Consider the following 18,343-nt stretch of genomic DNA (forward strand, 5'->3'; position numbering starts at 1 on the left):
TTCAAAGCTCCCCATTCATCAGCTTCCCTCAGTTCTAAAACTTGTTGGCTTTGGATATTTCCTTGCTCTGATCCCTTTATGCTATTTGAATTTGTTAACAATTGAGGGTTGATGTTATCTACATTGACATCATTATTGCTATATATACACAGTGAGATTGGAAATCGCAAAGAAAACTTGCAACAGCTGCTATTTGATTTACATGGGAGGGAGGTGGCATCAGTAAAAAGGTACTAATTAATGCTATCATGATCATATTCTGAAATGTGTAACTGTATGACCTAGATACAGAATTTCAGAAATGATAGGACCGAAGGCATTTTCTGGTTCAATCCTCCTGTATTAGGGATAAGTAAAATGTGATCCAGGACATCAGGACACATTCTCAAAGCTTACAGCTAGACTGAAGCAGAATTTTGACTCATTCATTCAATTAGTTACATCATGTGACCACCGTGCAAAATATTTCACTTTCTTCCTAACTTACTCAGAATAAAATCTTGAATTTTACAGTGCCCAAATCTGGGATAATTGGATGAAGGATCATTTTATATTTAATTTTGCCTATAAACATAAGCTATATTACTACTTACCTGAGAAGATTTCAAAATTGCCTGATTCAACTTCACATAAAATTCAGCTTTTCTATAGATGGAGTTTTTGCGGGTTTTCTTGGGTGTTATCTGACCTATATAGTGCCATGTGACAACATTCGCGGGAGAGAACAGAAGTTAAATATCTTCAAAGGATGGATGGGGTTCATATTCATGTCTTACATTTGAGACTCACTGTTTTCTAATCTGGCCTTTCAAAGTGAAACCTCTGATTTTCTCTGCATCTTGGCCATTTAGAGATAAGCATAGCAGACCCAGTTTTAAATGATACCTTAAACTCTATTGATATACAAAAGAAGTCTCTTTCAGATCTAAAATTCTATTAGGTGTTATTTGGGCTGGGTGTGGTGGCTCATGCCTGTAATCCCAGTGCTTTGGGAGGCCAAAGCAGGCTGATCTCTTGAGACCAGGGGTTCAAGATCAGCATGGCCAACATGGTAAAACTCCATCTCTACTAAAAATGCAAAAAAAAAAAAAAAAAAAAAATTAGCTGGGCATGGTGGTGCATGCCTGTAATTCCAAATACTTGGGAGGTTGAGGCAGGAGAATCACTTGAACTGGGGAAGCAGAGGCTACAGTGAGGCGAGATCATGCCACTGCACTCCAGCCTGGGTGACAGAGGGAGACTCTGTCTCAAAAAAAAAAAAAAAAAAAAAAAAAAGGGTGTTATTTTACTAAGGTCAGCTAAGATAATCAAGTAGGTTGGGCAAATTAAATTAAACAGTGAGCAATTTTGTTCTCTTTCTTTTTACTTACAAAAGCAAAAACACCTTACAAGATAATCTTATTATCTTCTCTTTGCTTCATTCAAAGGAGATAAGAGATGCCAGTGAGAGGAGAAACCCATAACTTCTTTACTTCTTTGCTATATTTTTGTTTCACCATCCAGCAGCAAAGGTGGGGGCTGCAAAGGACCAAGAAGCCGTCTGACATTTCTAGAACATCTGCACAGGCTTTTGGGGTCAGCTTCTCTCACTTCTTCTACTCTTACTGATTGTATAAGTGGAGAGAAGGTAGTACTCAGCCAATTCAATTCTCTGGATCCCTTGGGCAGAACAACCCACCTGTTTTCAACCCTGACTGTAGGAAGTCCTACTTTCTAATCAGACCTTTGTATCTCTTGCTTCACCATCCAGAACTGCATTTCCTGGAAGGTTAAAGTTTATTATTAAGAATTTGAACAGAGAGTAGTTTCTGGGACATGTAAACAATGACAATGTGAGTGGGAACATTGAATAATTAACTAAAAACGAGCATTAATAGCATTTTCTTTAAAAGGTTTGAAATCTCAGCTTCCTTTCTTATATCACAGGGCAAATTTGAAACTTTGACACTGAAAAGCATCAAAGAGAAGTGTTTTATGTTTTTAGAGGTAGCTGGTTTTGACCTACTTCCAAATGCAAGCATTTTATAGAGCCTGTATTGCATAATTGAATCCCAATGTATTAGGAGACACCGTGATGAAATACCATTAAAGCAAAGAAAGAAGACTGTGAAGATATTACCAAATGTCAAAAACTGAAAAGAAAATTTATGGAATCTGAAAACTTTGTAGCTTAGATCTTGGCTAAGTGAATCAATGTTCAATTTACAGTCACATGATATATGCCACCTTCCTTATGGTAGAAAGCTTTTTTAGGGTAGTGTGATTCTATGTAACTCAGTAAGATTGTCTTTTATCTTTCTTGTCTGGTTAAATAATGTGAAAAACAGATGCGTGTAAATAATGCCAGAAAATGTTCAATAATATGCAAATATAACATTTTTGTTCTTACATTTCCATGTTATTCAAACTTCAGGTCCATTGAATATGCGCATTTCAGTTTGGCTGAACCAGAATTACATTTTAGTGTAGGGTTCCGGTTGATTTGGCTGTGGTATATTCTCCCAGTGGAGTGCGGAGCTACTGAGCTCAATTGGTATGGATATGCAAAGAAATAAAAAATACAGTTGTAAAAGGAAAAAGCAAATTGCAGAATAGTGCATACATGACATTTTTGTATGACAGAGGAAAGTAAGAATATAACCTTTGTACTTGTTTGCATATGCATGGAGAAGCATTGGAAGCATACACAATAAGGTAACAGAAGATGTTATCTGTAAGGAGGCAGGCAGGAATGTGGGGAGGATTGAGACATCTCAGTGGCTGTCTTTTTATATAGTTTGACTTTAAAAATGAGAACATATTCCTATATGTAAAAGTTAAACTTTAAAAAAATGTAGTTCTTAGTGTGTATTGAAAATGTTTTACCCTTAAGGAATAGTCAAGATTGTATTTTATTATCTATAACTTGCTCATTAATAAAAAAGTAACTTCATTATGTTTATTATCTAGAATTTAAAAATTATCATTGTGTCCCACAAATTTCTTTTTATTATTTATCATTGCCACAATCAATACTGGGTTTTGTGAAAAGAGAAACTTAAGACTTTTATTTATGTGTCTTTAGTTTAAAAAGACTGTTTCAAGTGCTATATTGAAGTGCCAAGTGGTGCTAGTTTCTTATCATTTCTGTGCTATTTATTCCAGTGTAAGATCTTTACTAGTACAAACCAGATTGGGAGATTGGGTGAGCATGAGTAAAACTTAATTTGAATTCAGCTGATGTCAATTCAATCCAATAGATATTTATTGACTACCTACATACTGTTCTAGGACTTGCAATACATCAGAACACAAAAACAACAGTGATCTCTGCCCATGTAGAACTTAAACTCAAGTTAGGGTGGAAGGGAAGCACCAAATATAAAAAATAGGCAAATTATATAATTTTTAAATTAAATACTGTTAAAAACAAACTTTTTAAAATTAAGATAAGGTCATGGATCTTATACAAATAGAAAATGAACACCTGTCAAAGATTTTTTTTTTAACTTTTATTTTAGGTTTGGGGGTACATGTGAAGGTTTGTTTCATAAATAAACATGTGTCACAGAGGTTTGTTGCACATAATATTATATCACCCAGTTATTAAGCCCAGTACCCAATAGTTATCTTTTCTGCTCTTCCCCCTCCTCCTACCTTCCCCCATCAAGTAGACCCCAGTGTCTGTTGTTTCCTTCTTTGTCTTCACAGATTCTTATCATTTAGCTTCCACTTATAAGTGAGAACATGTGGTATTTGGTTTTCTGTTCCTGTGTTAGTTTGCTGAGGATGATAGCCTCCAGCTCCATCCATGTTCCTGCAAAAGACATGATCCTGTTTTTTTCTGTGGATGCGTAATATTCCATGGTATACACATACCACATTTTCTTTATCCAGTCTATCACTGATGGGCATTGAGATTGATTCCATGTCTTTGCTATTGTGAACAGTACTGCAATGAACATTTGCAAACGTGTCTTTAATGTAGAATGCTTTATATTCCTCTGGATATATGCCTAGTAATGGGATTGCTGGGTTGAATGGCAGCTCTTCTTTTAGCTCTTTGAGGAATCGCCATACTGCTTCCCACAGTGGTTGAACTAATTTACGCTCCCACCAACAGTGTATAAGGGTTCCCTTTCTCCATCACCTCGCCAGCACGTGTTATTTCTTGACTTTTTAATAATAGCCATTCTAACTGGTGTGAGATGATATCTCATTGTGGGTTTGAGTTGCATTTCTTTAGATACTTTAGCCTCATTAATTAATGAGAGAACTACCAAGATGTTATGGTTGGTTCAAAGGAGAAATCTAAAGAACCACATTTATATTCAGTACCATAAATACCAAAATTTACAAATAAATGCAAAAACTACTCAATATTTTCAGGATACTAATCAATTACATTCCACTGAACATCACAGCTAATTTTCATTTCTATGGACAAGAATAATTTGCATTCATTCTCTATTGCATTACTATGGATAAGAATAACTTGCATTATTGTAAGGAATCTACAATTTATGAAGTAAAATAGAATTGCTGTAATGTCTGAGAGAGAGAACTTTCTCTATCAATGAATTTAAATTATTATGGCTTATTCCAATAATAGTAAAAGTGAAGTATGAATTGTATGACATTTAGAAGACTATTACTTTTTGTGGCTCTGGAAACATGGTTTTTAACTTTTGTCACAATAAAAGTAATTCACTAATATTTATAATTCTCTACTCATCTTCAAGGGGTAGCTAATAATATGAAAATCAATACCTGCCACATGTTTTTTTTCCCCGCCCCGCTGGCTTGGGTGATAAGATTTCTTTGTCTATTTGTTTCTTAATTGGAAGTGTGGGGCCGGAGTTTTTGGTAAAACTTAAAATTCTACTTAATTCTTACTACCTATTTGCTTTGCCAATTTATTCATGACAGTTTTTTTTTTTTCAATGTCGCAGGTGCTGGGAACTTAGTGCTGGAGACATCAAGTGGATTTATCAAGCACCAATCTTAGCAGCTATTGGGGTAAGTTTAAAAGTTTGTATAGTTAAAAAAGAGATGGATAATTAACCTGCTGCTAAAACCCAGAGAAAGTGTGTCTGTCACTGCATTCTACAATAGATTTGAGAAACTCACATGTACAGCAACATCTGTTGGGAGAGTGTGGGACAGAGATCAGACCCTTATTGTGACTGACACTGAGACCCATGAAAGCCTCCCTTTAATCAGCTAGCACTTGGGTCAATTCTGAGACTTCAAAATATCTGTGAGCATTTATATGTTTAGGGAGTTGGAAGACCCTACGTCTCCTTTTCACCTATTATATTATTTTACCACTTTAACATTCTGACCACCTGGTAGTAGGTCAGTGTGGCAGGGAGGGAAAGATGGGAAGGAAAAATAGCAGGAAAGCAGAGAAATTACTGAGACAGAAGAATGGTAATATGATGTATAAAGTATTCCCTAAAGCTTTTATTTGGCACACTTCCCCCAAGGAGTTAAGTACATCCTATACCAGGAAATATCTCACATAATTCTATCTAATAGATATTAGATAGAAAATTAAAATTGAAAGTAATGGCAAAAAACACAAGTACTTTTTCACTAACCTGATAGTAGGGAGAAAGACCACAATGCATTTTGCACTGAACCTTGTCTGCCTATATTTCCAATGCACATTGCGTCTGTGTTGCAAAGGAAAACAAAATCACACACTTCTTTGCATCTAATAAAACTTATCAAAATGTTTACTCTTGATCTTCTTTGAAGACTTTAAGGTGTCAGTTTCTTTTGGTTAGTTGAAGAAATTATACCACCTTGTGTTCATGTAGGTAATACACATTACAAGCATTTTTAAAAAACAATTACTATCCTGATAATAAATGTTAAAGTAGAAAACAACGTAGCAACCTGATTATTAACTAATTTTGATGTTTTTCTTTGTTTCCCAGTTTCATATTCCTCTTTTTTTCTTTTGGACAATGTGTCACCCACTTTGTCAGAAGGGCAGCTATTAATGTAGTTGAGGTATTGTAGCCTCATCCAAAGAATCAGATAAAAGCTTATTTACCTCATAGGAAAAATGTGTAAAGAAAATAGGAGAGATCAAAAGGAATCTTCAGTTTAGAAGTCCATTGAAATAAATGTTTAGAGAGGGAAATAAAATACAGAACACTTTTAGAGAAGCTATTTTGTGTCCTTGCTAAACCATCCTATTAACAAATTGGTCCCAATTCCATATATCCTAGGAGAAGCTCAAAAATGGATTATGGATGAATGAATGGCTTGAATGTGTAAACACCTGTAATTTTAATTTTTTATGTAAATGAAATGCTGCTATATTAATCCAGTGATAAACAATCCTAGATCTGTAACTATATCCCTGAGAGACATCAGTGAACTTAAAGATAAAAATTAACTGCTCAGATTTCCCTTTCATTCATTGGTATTTAATCCTTATTTATACTTTCAAGGCTTTTATTTTCCTCCTTTCTAGTTCCTCTTCTGTGTGTTTGCTTCTCCATATCTTACTATTATCTTTTTTTTTTTTTTTTTTGAGACGGAGTCTCGCTATGTCGCCCAGGCTGGAGTGCAGTGGCGCGATCTCGGCTCACTGCATCACTGCAAGCTCCGCCTCCCGGGTTCACGCCATTCTCCTGCCTCAGCCTCCTAGTAGCTGGGACTACAGGTGCCCGCCACCACGTCCGGCTAGTTTTTTGTATTTTTAGTAGAGACGGGGTTTCACCATGTTAGCCAGGATGGTCTTGATCTCCTGACCTCGTGATCCACCAGCCTTGGCCTCCCAAAGTGCTGGGATTACAGGCTTGAGCCACCGTGCCCGGCCACTATTATCTTTTTAAGGGAACAATCTATATCTTATTATTTTTTCTTTGCCTTCAGTGTCTTGTACTGAGACTTACCAATAAGAGTTAATTAATGCTCTCAAATTTACCCACATTTTAATATAATGATTATATAATGATTAAGTTTGATTTTACATTTGATGAAAATGAAGGACCTATTGAATTCCAGGAGATTCTTGTAAAATTATCAGGAACTGAAGCAAAGGACAGTGGAGAAAAGGAAATCTTAGGGCATTTTCCATGGAAATGACTGATTTTTATCCAAAGCTTTATAGTTTGTTTATAGATCTAAGTCACTCACATCATCAACATGGACGAAAAATTTATTTTCTGAGGTTTGTAACTTGTAATGTGAAACAGTAAAGCTAGGTGATTAAAGGGTTTCTGAAGATTCGCCTTTGGAGGAGAAATAGAAGTGATGGCACACTCAATAAACTTTGAAGAAAATTAATGTGGAAGGCCATTTTCCTCTTCTTGAGTTAAAATTATGACAGTTCTAAGCTACGAATTCTGAAGTACTTTTCCTATATTATGAAGTTCATTTAATCTCAAAAATCACAGCTGATACTCAAGAATATCTTTCTGTTCACTAAGAGTTACCTTTTTGTTTCATTATTATAGTTTAGTGTTATCATAATTCCCTTGAAGGTTCTTAACTTACAATCTACTAGTGTATCTGAAAGTTTTCATAAAATGTCAAGAATTGGATTTGAAATAAATAATTTACTTATTTTAATCAATAATTCAGAGAAGGCTGAGTTATGAAAGAGAAAAACTAAAAAAGCAAGTGGAAAACTAAAGGAAAGAAAAAACAGAATTATAAAGAAAAACTCCAAGGTATACTTTTCAATTCAAAAGAGGGGAATACCTCAAGAGACAAGAAGATATACCTCAAGAATACAGAGTTCCTAGGAGAGAGATTTGGCTCTCCTGGGAATAAGAATATGGAAGGCTTGTGTGGATAATTCTGTGATGTATAACACCAGGTAGTTAGATTGCCAGTGGCACTGGTTCAGAGCATCAGCTTGAAGCACACACAGAAATCCTGGAAATCCAGGAGTTTGGATTATACATAGTGAACCCAAGTTGATATGTTTTAAAACCTGGATTCCAAGGACAGTGATTATTTCACTTAGAATGCCAAAGACTAGAGCTCTGTAAGCATGATTGACATTCAGGAAAAAGAGTAATTTAATATCTGCATTGGAAGTAAATAATAAACACAAAATCTTGAGCTAAGGTGGTAGTGATTAATGGGGTAAATGTATTCATTGCAGGCTGGCAAGTGGTACGAGAGCATTCCAATGGCCTGTGCCAAGGTTGAGTGTGAGTGTGGAATAATATCAGGAGCTGAGGCTGCAAAGGAGGCCGAGCCAGACTCTGAAGGGGCTTCTAAGCCTCACTAAAGAATTGACACCTAATCCTGCAAGGGGTGACAACCAAAGGTTTAGACATTGGAAAGTGAAGGAATCAGGTTTTTCATTTGGAAAGATCTCAGGGCTTTGTTGAAGCTGGCAGTGGGGAAACCACTGTGAGTGTCTGCTGGGTGGGGGTTTAAGCCACAGTGATGTGAAGTAGAAAGGACATAGGTCTGAGAGAGTTAGGGCGTGGAATTCTGAGCACTGTCCCTTCACACTTGGCATACACATTTTCCTCATTTCCATGACCTGGTCCCTTCTTCCTCCCCCATCTCATGTCGCCTCATCTTCTCCTTCCCGCTGCCTCAGCTCCGCACAATGGCTTTCTTTAGTTCCCTGAACGTGCTGCACTGTTCCCACCTGCGCTGTTCTGTATGCCTGCCATACTGTTCCCCCTGCTTGTGCATTCTTCCTTCACGTCCCAGCTTACGGACAACCTCTTCAGACAGTCCTTTTCTGACCACTTGACAGTATCACAGTGGTTACAGCATAGGCTCTGGGCAAGACTGCCTTCGTTAGAATCTCAGGTTTGCTCTTTTGTCGAGTGTGCAGGCTGAAATTTTATGGTACAGGCTGGTCTTGGGCAAGTTATTTAAACTCACAATTCCCTTTTGCCATCTATAAGATGGGAATAATAGTGTAGATTACAAGAGTTAATCATTGGGCTGCATTCGGAACAGTGGCTGGCACATAGCGCTATAAGCATTAGCTTTTATCATTTTTACTTTCCATGTGTTAATAACTTGCCCACACTCCAGGTAGATTTCTCCTACTCCCTGCAACACATTAACTTAAAAAAATGTCTCCATAAAGTCATAAAAATAATGTTGATTTCTGGACAGCAATAAGGCTAACACACTGTATCTCGTATATCAGTAATTGGCTGTTCAGACATGAGGGGATCCCCAGGGATGATCTGGTTTCCCAGGCTCCACGGTCCCCTAGGATGATACCATGATTGCTTCTCTGTTTGTGCATAGGCACTTCTGATTGCAGAATGTCCGCTCTCCTTGTATCCCATAAAACCTGGCAAACCATTGGTGTGACTATTTTTTAAAAGGCTGTAACGTTATCTACCCAAAATGGTATAATTGTTAACTCTTTTTGGCAGGAGTAGAGCTTATTTTTACCCTTTTGTTAAACATTTTAGTATTCTCCATTTTAGGGGCATCGGAAGGCTCTACTTTATAATCGAGAAATCGATATTTACATTTTGAAAAAGTTATTAAGCTCTCACTTTTGTAATTTTCCAGGTAAACCATTCCATGATTCACCTTCTATTCAAACACAATAAAACACGAGGTGAGAAAAGTATACATAATGTTATTTTCACTTTCGCTTTCTTGCTTCCTATGTGAGTTCCTGTTATTAAATGCAATAAATACTTGATTAAAAAGAAACTTCTTCCTAAGTACATTCTATGATCTTCCCTGTGACTTGCCGGCAAACCAGGCAGACAGTAAGTTAGCACCACTGTGGTGAACCTGCTGGGCACCCGAGCTCTCTTCTCTCCAGGTCTGCGTGAAGATGTAAAGACGGGGAAAGCTCTGCCACACCAGTGCATGATTTGTCTGTCCAGCCCATTTGAGATGCACATGGGCACAGTATGAAAGACCAAGGAGGTCTGCCCTTTCTTGGGAGTGATGCCAAATGTGTCATAGTAGTTACAGCATAGACTCTGGGCCAGGCTGTCTTTGTTAGCATCCCAGGCCTGCCCTTCTGTCAAGTGTGCAGGCTGAAATTTTTCTGGGCAGGCTAGGCTTGGGCAAGTTTTAAAAACTCAGGGTCCACTTTTGCCATCTATAAAATGGGAATAGACTGGGCGTGGTGGCTCATGCCTGTAATCCCAGTGCTTTGGTAGGCATAGGCAGGAGGCTCGCTTGAGGCCAGGAGTTCAAGACCAGCCTGGGCAACAAAGCAAAACCCTGAATTCTTTTTCCCATAATTACTACTCCTACTCACATTCATACTAACAGGGTACACATTTTTTTTTTTCTCTCCGCATCCTAGCTAATGTTTATCTTTTGTCTTTTTGAACTACCAATGACCATTAAGCCATTCTTTGTTTGTTTGTTTGAGACAGGATCTCACTCTGTCACCCAGGCTGGAGTGCAGTGGTACAATCACAGCTCGCTGCAGCCTTGATCTCCTGGGCTCAAGCGGTCCTCCTGCCTCAGCCTCCTGAGTAACTAGGACTCACGCCATGAGTCCTAGGTGGCATGTGCCACCATGTCTGGCTAATTTTTGTATTTTGGTAGAGATGTGATTCTGACATGTTGCCTAGGCCAGTCTCAAACTCCTGGGCTCAAACAATCCACTCACCTCCACCTCCCATAGTGCTGGGATTACAGGTGGGAGCCACCATGCCCAGGCCCATTAAGCCATTCTAACAGGTATGAGGTGATAGCTTGTGATTTTGATTTTCATTTCCCTGATAATTAGCAATGATGATCACCTTTTCACATACTTGTTGGCTATTTGTAAGTCTTTTTTTTTTTTGAGATGGAGTCTCACTCTGTCGCCCAGGCTGAAGTGCAGTGGTGCGATCTCAACTCACTGCAACCTCTGCCTCCTGGGTTCAAGCGGTTCTCCTGTCTCAGACTCCCAAGTAGCTGAGATTACAGGCACGTGCCACCATGCCCAGCTAATTTTTGTGTTTTTAGTAGAGACGGGATTTCACCACATTGGCCAGGCTGATCTCAAACTCCTGACCTCAGTGATCCACCTGCCTCGGACTCCTGAAGTGCTGGAATTACAGGCATGAGCCACCGCAGGGCCAACTCCTCTTCTTTTTAAAAATAGTTTAATGCATTTTGGTAGTAAACTGACAGGAACAGCACAAAACAACATTAAAAACATGTACTTGCATGTAGAATTATTCAGAAAAATATAGTGAATGGATGGAATTTACTGTATGATAAAAGTGCTACTAACACCAGTTAGTTGCTGTCAAGAAATTTGTTTTTTTAAAAATCCAAATGCTGGCATTGTTCAGAAAAATTTAACAGCTATTTATAACTGCTATAAAAGTGAACTGCTGAAACTTGTTCAGCTGAAACATTTGGTGTACATTAATACTTTGTTTCCATGGATTTATATTACAAATTCACACAAAAATGAAAATGGAGAAACTGCCAATACCTGGTTTCTGTTCCCTATTTTTTCACTCACTGTCATTTACTTAGGTGCCTTTTGACTCCATGGGGGCAGCGGCAGGGGGAATCTGATGCTCAGAAATACCAATAAGAGGAAGAAGAGCTTTTTATTCTTTTCTTTGAGAATGGAATGTTTCCCATCTTAGTGGATTGTCAAGCAAGTTCTCCATGAATGCAGCATGGATGTCTTTTGGCATCATTGTTACACATTTAGCCTGGATTGCACATGGCTCGGTGTCTCCAGAAAGGCCATTATGATAGATCTCATTTGTTTCCCACAAAGCACCAGTAGCTGTGCTCTGGATGTGCTGCTCTGTTTTGAAGTCCTTAGCAGTTTCTTGCACCAGACGCTAGGAGGAAAGTTTATGGATTAGGCTTTCAGTGGATTTCTGAAAACATCTAATTTCACCAAGTGCCTTGGTATCCAGGTTGTTACCGGTGAAGTTTCGTCACCCATCCAGTAGATGGCACACTGGCCTTTGTAGTTTTTTTGTAGGTTGTTTTGAGGGCAATCTGTGTGGCATAGAGACCTCCTAACTCACCCCACTTCTCCTTCAGCTAGGGATTGGTGAGCTAGAGCTGTATGTCTTTTTTTGAGAAACGTCTATTCAGCTCCTTTGCCCATTTTAAAATTGGGTTGTTTCTCGGTATTCAGTTGTCTGAGTTCCTTATATCATTTGGATATTAGTCCCTTATTTAATACGTTAATTTTTATTGAACATATTCAATACATAAATATTGCAGATATTTTCTACCATTTGACAGGTTGGTTGCCTTTCGCTCTATTGATTGTTTCCTTTGCTGTGCAGAGGCATTTTAGTTTAATGTAATCCTGCTTGTTCATTTTTGTTTTTCTTGCCTGTGCTTTTGGTATTCATTTCTAAGTATTGTATTCTTTTTTGTTGTTATTGTAAATTGATTTTTTTCTTAATTTTTTTGGATAGTTCATTGTTTGTACAATTTGTTCAACATTTCAGCCGAATTCTTCTTATCAGCTAGCTTTTGGCATCTACCCCAGGGAAGCAAGTGCTTACATTCCATCCTCCTTGGAGATGTCAGACTTTCCTTAAATTTTGGGTTAATTGCTCATCCTATAACTTTGTTCTCTGATGCATTTAAAAAAGTTTAAAAAATTTTTGTCAGATTATCCAGCATTTGTTTTTTATAATGGTGGGAGCAAGTTTACTTTTCTTTTCTTTTCTTTTCTTTTTTTCCCTAGCTTTCTACTATTGGAGAAATATAATTTAAAACAAAAATCTTCTCCTAATCTAAAAATCTTCTCCACATAGGTAATACAGAGGAAAAACACTTTTAGTATTAAGTTATTAAACCAGAATGTGGTGTGCATTACACGCAATCTGCTAAGAGATTGCAAAGAGAAAGAAGTCTCACTCCTTTGTATAGCCAAGCAGTTACAACTCATTATATATATGTTTTCAAGAGACACAATAACTAGTTCTCAAGTAAGAGGGAATTGATAATACTATATGCCACACATGATTCATCCTAACTTTACCTGGTAATTGGGGTGACCACTTGTCATGGCTAAGTAGCTTTATTGGAGGAAAAACAAGTTTGTTATTTCTTTATGGCAGGAGGAAGTTTTGCCACTTCAAGATAGGTGCCTACAGAAGTTAAGCTCCTACCCTACAAAAACCAGGAGACGGGGATACTCTCTTGATGTTAGCATTTCAAAAAGATGGTTCCTAGGTCCTTGCGAAAGACATTCCTGGGCCATAAAGCTGACCAAAGGCCCATCTAATCTTCAAAAGGATTTATAAACATTTCAAAGAGATGAGAAAGTACATGCAAGTTTTCTAAGGTAAATGCTCTAAGAAAAAGGGGGAAAGTGAAATCTCTTCCCCCACTTTCAGCAGGGAGAATGAAGCCTCTTATTTTTAAATTTGTATTTGACCTCACTCTGTCTCCTATGTAACAGCTGGCATCTCTAGGTTAATCTGATAATGAAATGGTCTTGCAGTGATTTCCAGCAAAACTCTCCTACGTATTTTCCTCCTGGGATTTCAGGCCCACATTCTTATGGACCATGAAGCCTACATCCCTCATTTTACTTTTGAACCTATCTGTAAAGGGAGAAATAAGCCCAGAACCTAAGCTCCGTGTGTTCAGAGTGTGGTGCTCCTTCTTCTGAGTTGTTCTGTGTGGTGAAGCCAGGAAGGATGAAGATAATAATGACAACAAACGTGACATAGTTCTTACAATGTGCTGGGCAGTGTTTTAGGCGTTTTATATACATCAATATATCTTATCCGACAAATAACTCTAAATAAGGAAACTGTCCAAGAATACCCAATATTAAGTAATGGAGCCGGGTTCTGACTTCAGGATCAATGTCCCCACCCAATGAACTCCATGCACTTATAATAAAATCTAACATCTCTGATAATCCAGCAAAGAAGCCTCACTCGTGCTTGTACCTGTTTACATTCCACACCCTGGCTATGTTGTTTACCAGTCAGTTGCTTGACCTTGTCCACCTCTGTTTTTCTCAGGGCTGTTCTACATGCCCCACTGTACTTCTAGAAGGTTGGAATGTGCTTCCTTCTATGCTTCATTTGAAATACTACTTTTTCTTTGTGACCTTGATGCCCTCCAATCTAATTTAGATTACCAATTATAATCTACAGCTTGTAGAAAGGCGTTTTCTTCTCAACATCATGGTATATCATGTCTTTCACTGTTGAATGTCCATCTTGTCCACCGAACTGCAAGGTTTATGTAAACAAGGATCATTTTTTTTTTTTTTCTAAACTTATGATGCCTAGTGCTTAGCTAGTTTCCTGGCACAGAGTGACCACTCAATAAATACTTGTTGGTAAAACAAAACATGCATACAAAATGGATATCCTGGGGAACTGGGAAGAGGAAAGAGGCAAAATAAGAGCACAAAGCAAGTAAAATTACAGAACTTGTGAGTTCATTTTATGCAATCTTTTCAATTTCTAGAGAAGAAAATGACAGCTCACATAGATAAAGGTCACATGACTAGTGTGATGAAACAAAGACTTTAACATGCATTTTGTGACCACGTTCTTTTCACTTGCATTCCAAAACCTGTCAAACTGTGTCTTGAATTTAGGGGAAAAATCTTTCCATTTATATAGCTATGTTCATAGTTTTAAAAATAGCTTAACTTTAGGATATAAAGTTGTTTTGTAGTCATGCATTGCATGTGGCATGGTTTTATGTAAATATATGCATCATATGTGCTAACAAAGAAACTATTTGCCCAGAATTTAAAATCCAAGTTAGATCCCTTACTTAATTCTGTCTTTGGCTATTTTAATACTATAGATTCTGTTAATCTGATGTTTGTATATGTAGGAGTAAAATTAGATAAATTATGGTCAGAATTTCTAAGCAATATATGAGGTAAACTAAATTTAAGAAAGTAAAGGAATTTGTTAAGTATGAGCAGTCTGGAGAAGTCATGTCAAGATAACTGATTTTTAGAGATAACCGTAGACTGCAGTATAAGTTTGAAAGGAATCACTTAATTTTGGAATTGTAAGATCTATAATTATAGCATTGTTGTTTTCTGTTTTGTTTAAGTGTGTTAAAATTATGTTTAAGAGAACTAGAGTCATTGGAAAATACTAAATTTTGTTCTGAAAATAAATGTCCCCAAATGTAATCATTTATCAGACACCTGTGTCATCTTGATGTTGGTTTGAGGATGATTTTTTAATTCTTCCCCTGTAATATCAAAATATAAGAGAAATATTTCCTAATTAACAACAGAGCGTGATGCTTTGTTTTGGTTCTGGGCCTCCTGGAGCATCATGAGAAGGCGTAGGGATGCTCAACCTGAAGAGCAGGAGATGCTGCAGGCAGGACAGCTTGCTTGGAAGAAGTGGGAAAGGTGAGACTGATTGATTCAATACATTCTGACCAATCTGGGGCACTTACTGAGACATGAGCACCTGCATTTGCACTGATGTCAACCAAGAGGCACTGTAACAGCTGAAACAAAATAAAACCAGAGACATAAAAATACAGATTGGGAAATTGAGCAGATTCACTCTGGGGTACTTATGAGAGGGCCTTGAGAATGCCAGTATTATGGTGTGAAGAGTTGTATGGTACTGGCAGAAACCTGAGATCTTGAATTTATAGGTTAGGGAAAAGAAAAGGAGGAACTGTGGTATTTGTCTTAATGTAAGTATTTCCTTCGTGCTGTGTTACTGTCCCCATTTACCCATCCTTTCATCCACCATCCGGTGATAAGTCATCAAACTGTCTTTCTAGGCCCTGCTCAAATTTTATCTTTACCAAAATTGATATGGTTTGGCTGTGTCCCCACTCAAATCTCATCTTGAATTCCCACGTGTTATGGGAGGGATCTGTGGGAGGTAATTGAATCATGGGGGCAGGTCTTTCTTGGGCTGTTCTCGTGAGAGTAAATAAGTGTTATGAGATCTGATGATTATATATGGGGCATTTTCCCTGCACAAGCTCTCTTCTCTTGCCTGCTGCCATGTGAGAAGTGCCCTTTCATCTTCTGTCATGATTTGAGGCATCCCCAGCCACGTGGAACTGTAAGTCCATTAAACCTTTTTTTTCTTCCCATTCTCAGGTATGCCCTTATCAGCAGCATGAAAACAGACTAATACAGTAAATTGGTACCAGTAGAGTGGGGCGCTGCTGAGAAGATACCTGAAAATGTTTAAGTGACTTTGGAACTGGGTAACAGGCAGAGGTTGGAACAGTTCAAAGGGTTCACAGACAGGAAAATGTGGGAAAGTTTGGAACTCCCTAGAGACTTCTTGAATGGCTTTGACCAAAATGCTGATAATGATGTGGACAATGAAATCCAGGCTAAGGTGGTCTCAGATGGAGGTGAGGAATTTGTTGGGAACTGGAGCAAAGATGACCCTTGTTATCTTTTATCAGAGACTGGTGGCATTTTGTCCCTGCCCTAGAGTTTTTTTGGAACTTTGAAATGGAGGGAAATGATTTAGGTATCTGGCAGAAGAAATCTCTAAGCAGCAAAGGATTCAAGAGGTGACTTGGGTGCTGTTAAAGGCATTTAGTTTTAAAAGGGAAACAGAGCATAAAAGTTTGGAAAATTTGCAGTCTGACAATGCAGTAAAAAAGAAAATCCCATTTTCTGAGGAGAAATTGAAACTGGCTGCAGAAATTTGTATTAGTAACAAGGAGCCAAATATTAATCCCCAAGACAATGGATAAAATGTCTCCAGGGCATATTAGAGGTCTTCACAGCAACCCCTTCCATCACAGGCCTGGAGGTTTAGGAGGAAAAAGTGGTTTTGTGGCCTGGGCCCAAGGTCCCTATGCTTGTGCAGCCTAGGGACTTGGTGCCCTGTGTCCCAGCTGCTCCAGCCATGGCTGAAAGGGGCCATTGTAGAGCTCAGACCATGGCTTCAGAGGGTGCAAGCCCCAAGCCTTGGCAGCTTCCATGTGGTGTTGAGCCTGTGAGTGTACAGAAGTCAAAAACTGAGGTTTGGAAACCTCTGCCTAGATTTCAGAAAATGTATGGAAATGCTTGGATGTCCAGGCAGAAGTTTGCTGCAAGGGCAAGGCCCTCATGGAGAACCTCTATCAGGGCAGTGCAGAAGGGAAATGTGGGGTTGGAGCTGCCACACAGAGTCCCTACTGGGGCACTGCCTAGTGGAGCTGTGAGAAGAGGTCCACTGTCCTCCAGACCCCAGAATGGTAGCTCCACCAACAGCTTGCACCATGTGCCTGGAAAAGCTGCAGACACTCAATGCCAGCTTGTGAAAGAAGCCAGGAGGGGGGCTATACCTTGCAAAGCCACAGGGGCAGAGCTGCCCAAGGCCATTGGAGCCACCTCTTTCATCAGCGTGACCTGGATATGAGACATGGAGTCAAAGGATGTCATTTTGGAGCTTTAAAATTTGATTGCTTCAGTGGATTTCAGACTTGCATGGGCCCTGTAGCCCCTTTGTTTTGGTCAATTTCTCCCATTTGGAATGGCTGTATTTACCCAATGCCTGTACCCCCATTGTATCTAGGAAGTAACTAACTTGATTTTGATATTACAGGCTCATAGGCAGAAGGGATTTGCCTTGTCTTGGATGAGACTTTGGACTGTGGAGTTTGAACTGTTGCTGTAATGAATTAAGACTTTGGGGGACTGTTGGGAAGGTGTGATTGCTTTTGAAATGTAAGGACATGAAATTTGGGAGGGTCCAGGGGTGGAATGATACCTAAATCATTTCCCTCTAATTCAAAGTTCCAAAAATCTCTAGGGTGGGGACAAAATGCCACCAGTCTCTTTGATAAAAAATAACAAGAGTCACCTTTGTTCCAGTTCTCAACAAGTTCCTCACCTCCAAATCTCATCTTGAATTCCCACATGTTGTGGGAGGGACCCAGTGGGAGGTAACTGAATCATGGGGTCACTTTCCTGTGCCATTCTCATGATAGTGAATAAATCTCATGAGATCTGATGATTGTATATGGGGAAGTTTCCCTGCACAGCTCTCTTCTCTTGTCTGCTGCCATGTGAGATGTGCCTTTCACCTTCCGTTATGATTGTGAGGCATCCTTAGCCACCTAGAACTATAAGTCCAGTAAACCTTTTTTTTCTTTTCAGTCTTGGGTATGTCTTTATCAGCAGTATGTAAATGAACTAATACAGTCTTCCTTTGTCTCTTAACAAAGTTAATCTCCTATATTTTATTAATCATCTGATAATAAATATTTGAGTCCCTTTTTGTTTCAAGCATATTTCAGAGTCTTTTTTTTTTGCATTGATCCTCAAATAACTTTTAAGTAGGTATTTTTATTATTCCCAGTTTGGGTTCACGAAAGGTTGTATAACTTGTCTGAGGTTATAAATTTAGAAAATGCTTAAGCCAAGGCCAAACCCAGGCAATGCCATTCCAGAGCCCACAGGTTTTCCTCTTTCTTGCCATAGGATTTAAGC

General features: G+C 38.5%; 1 protein-coding gene across 5 annotated transcripts in view; it reads left to right on the plus strand.

Annotated features, from left to right (window-relative positions):
* PTH2R (parathyroid hormone 2 receptor) overlaps positions 1 to 18,343 on the plus strand; it is a 133,884-nt gene that overhangs the window by 94,777 nt on the left and 20,764 nt on the right. For all 5 annotated transcript variants that reach the window (XM_031936572.1, XM_031936573.1, XM_023217205.3 and 2 more), the window contains one exon: positions 4,932 to 4,998. In XM_031936572.1, coding sequence (XP_031792432.1) covers positions 4,932 to 4,998 — 67 coding nt within the window. The remainder of the gene's footprint in view (positions 1 to 4,931; positions 4,999 to 18,343) is intronic.

Source organism: Piliocolobus tephrosceles, chromosome 11 (assembly GCF_002776525.5).
Source record: "Piliocolobus tephrosceles isolate RC106 chromosome 11, ASM277652v3, whole genome shotgun sequence".
Classification (NCBI taxonomy): Eukaryota; Metazoa; Chordata; class Mammalia; order Primates; family Cercopithecidae; genus Piliocolobus; species Piliocolobus tephrosceles.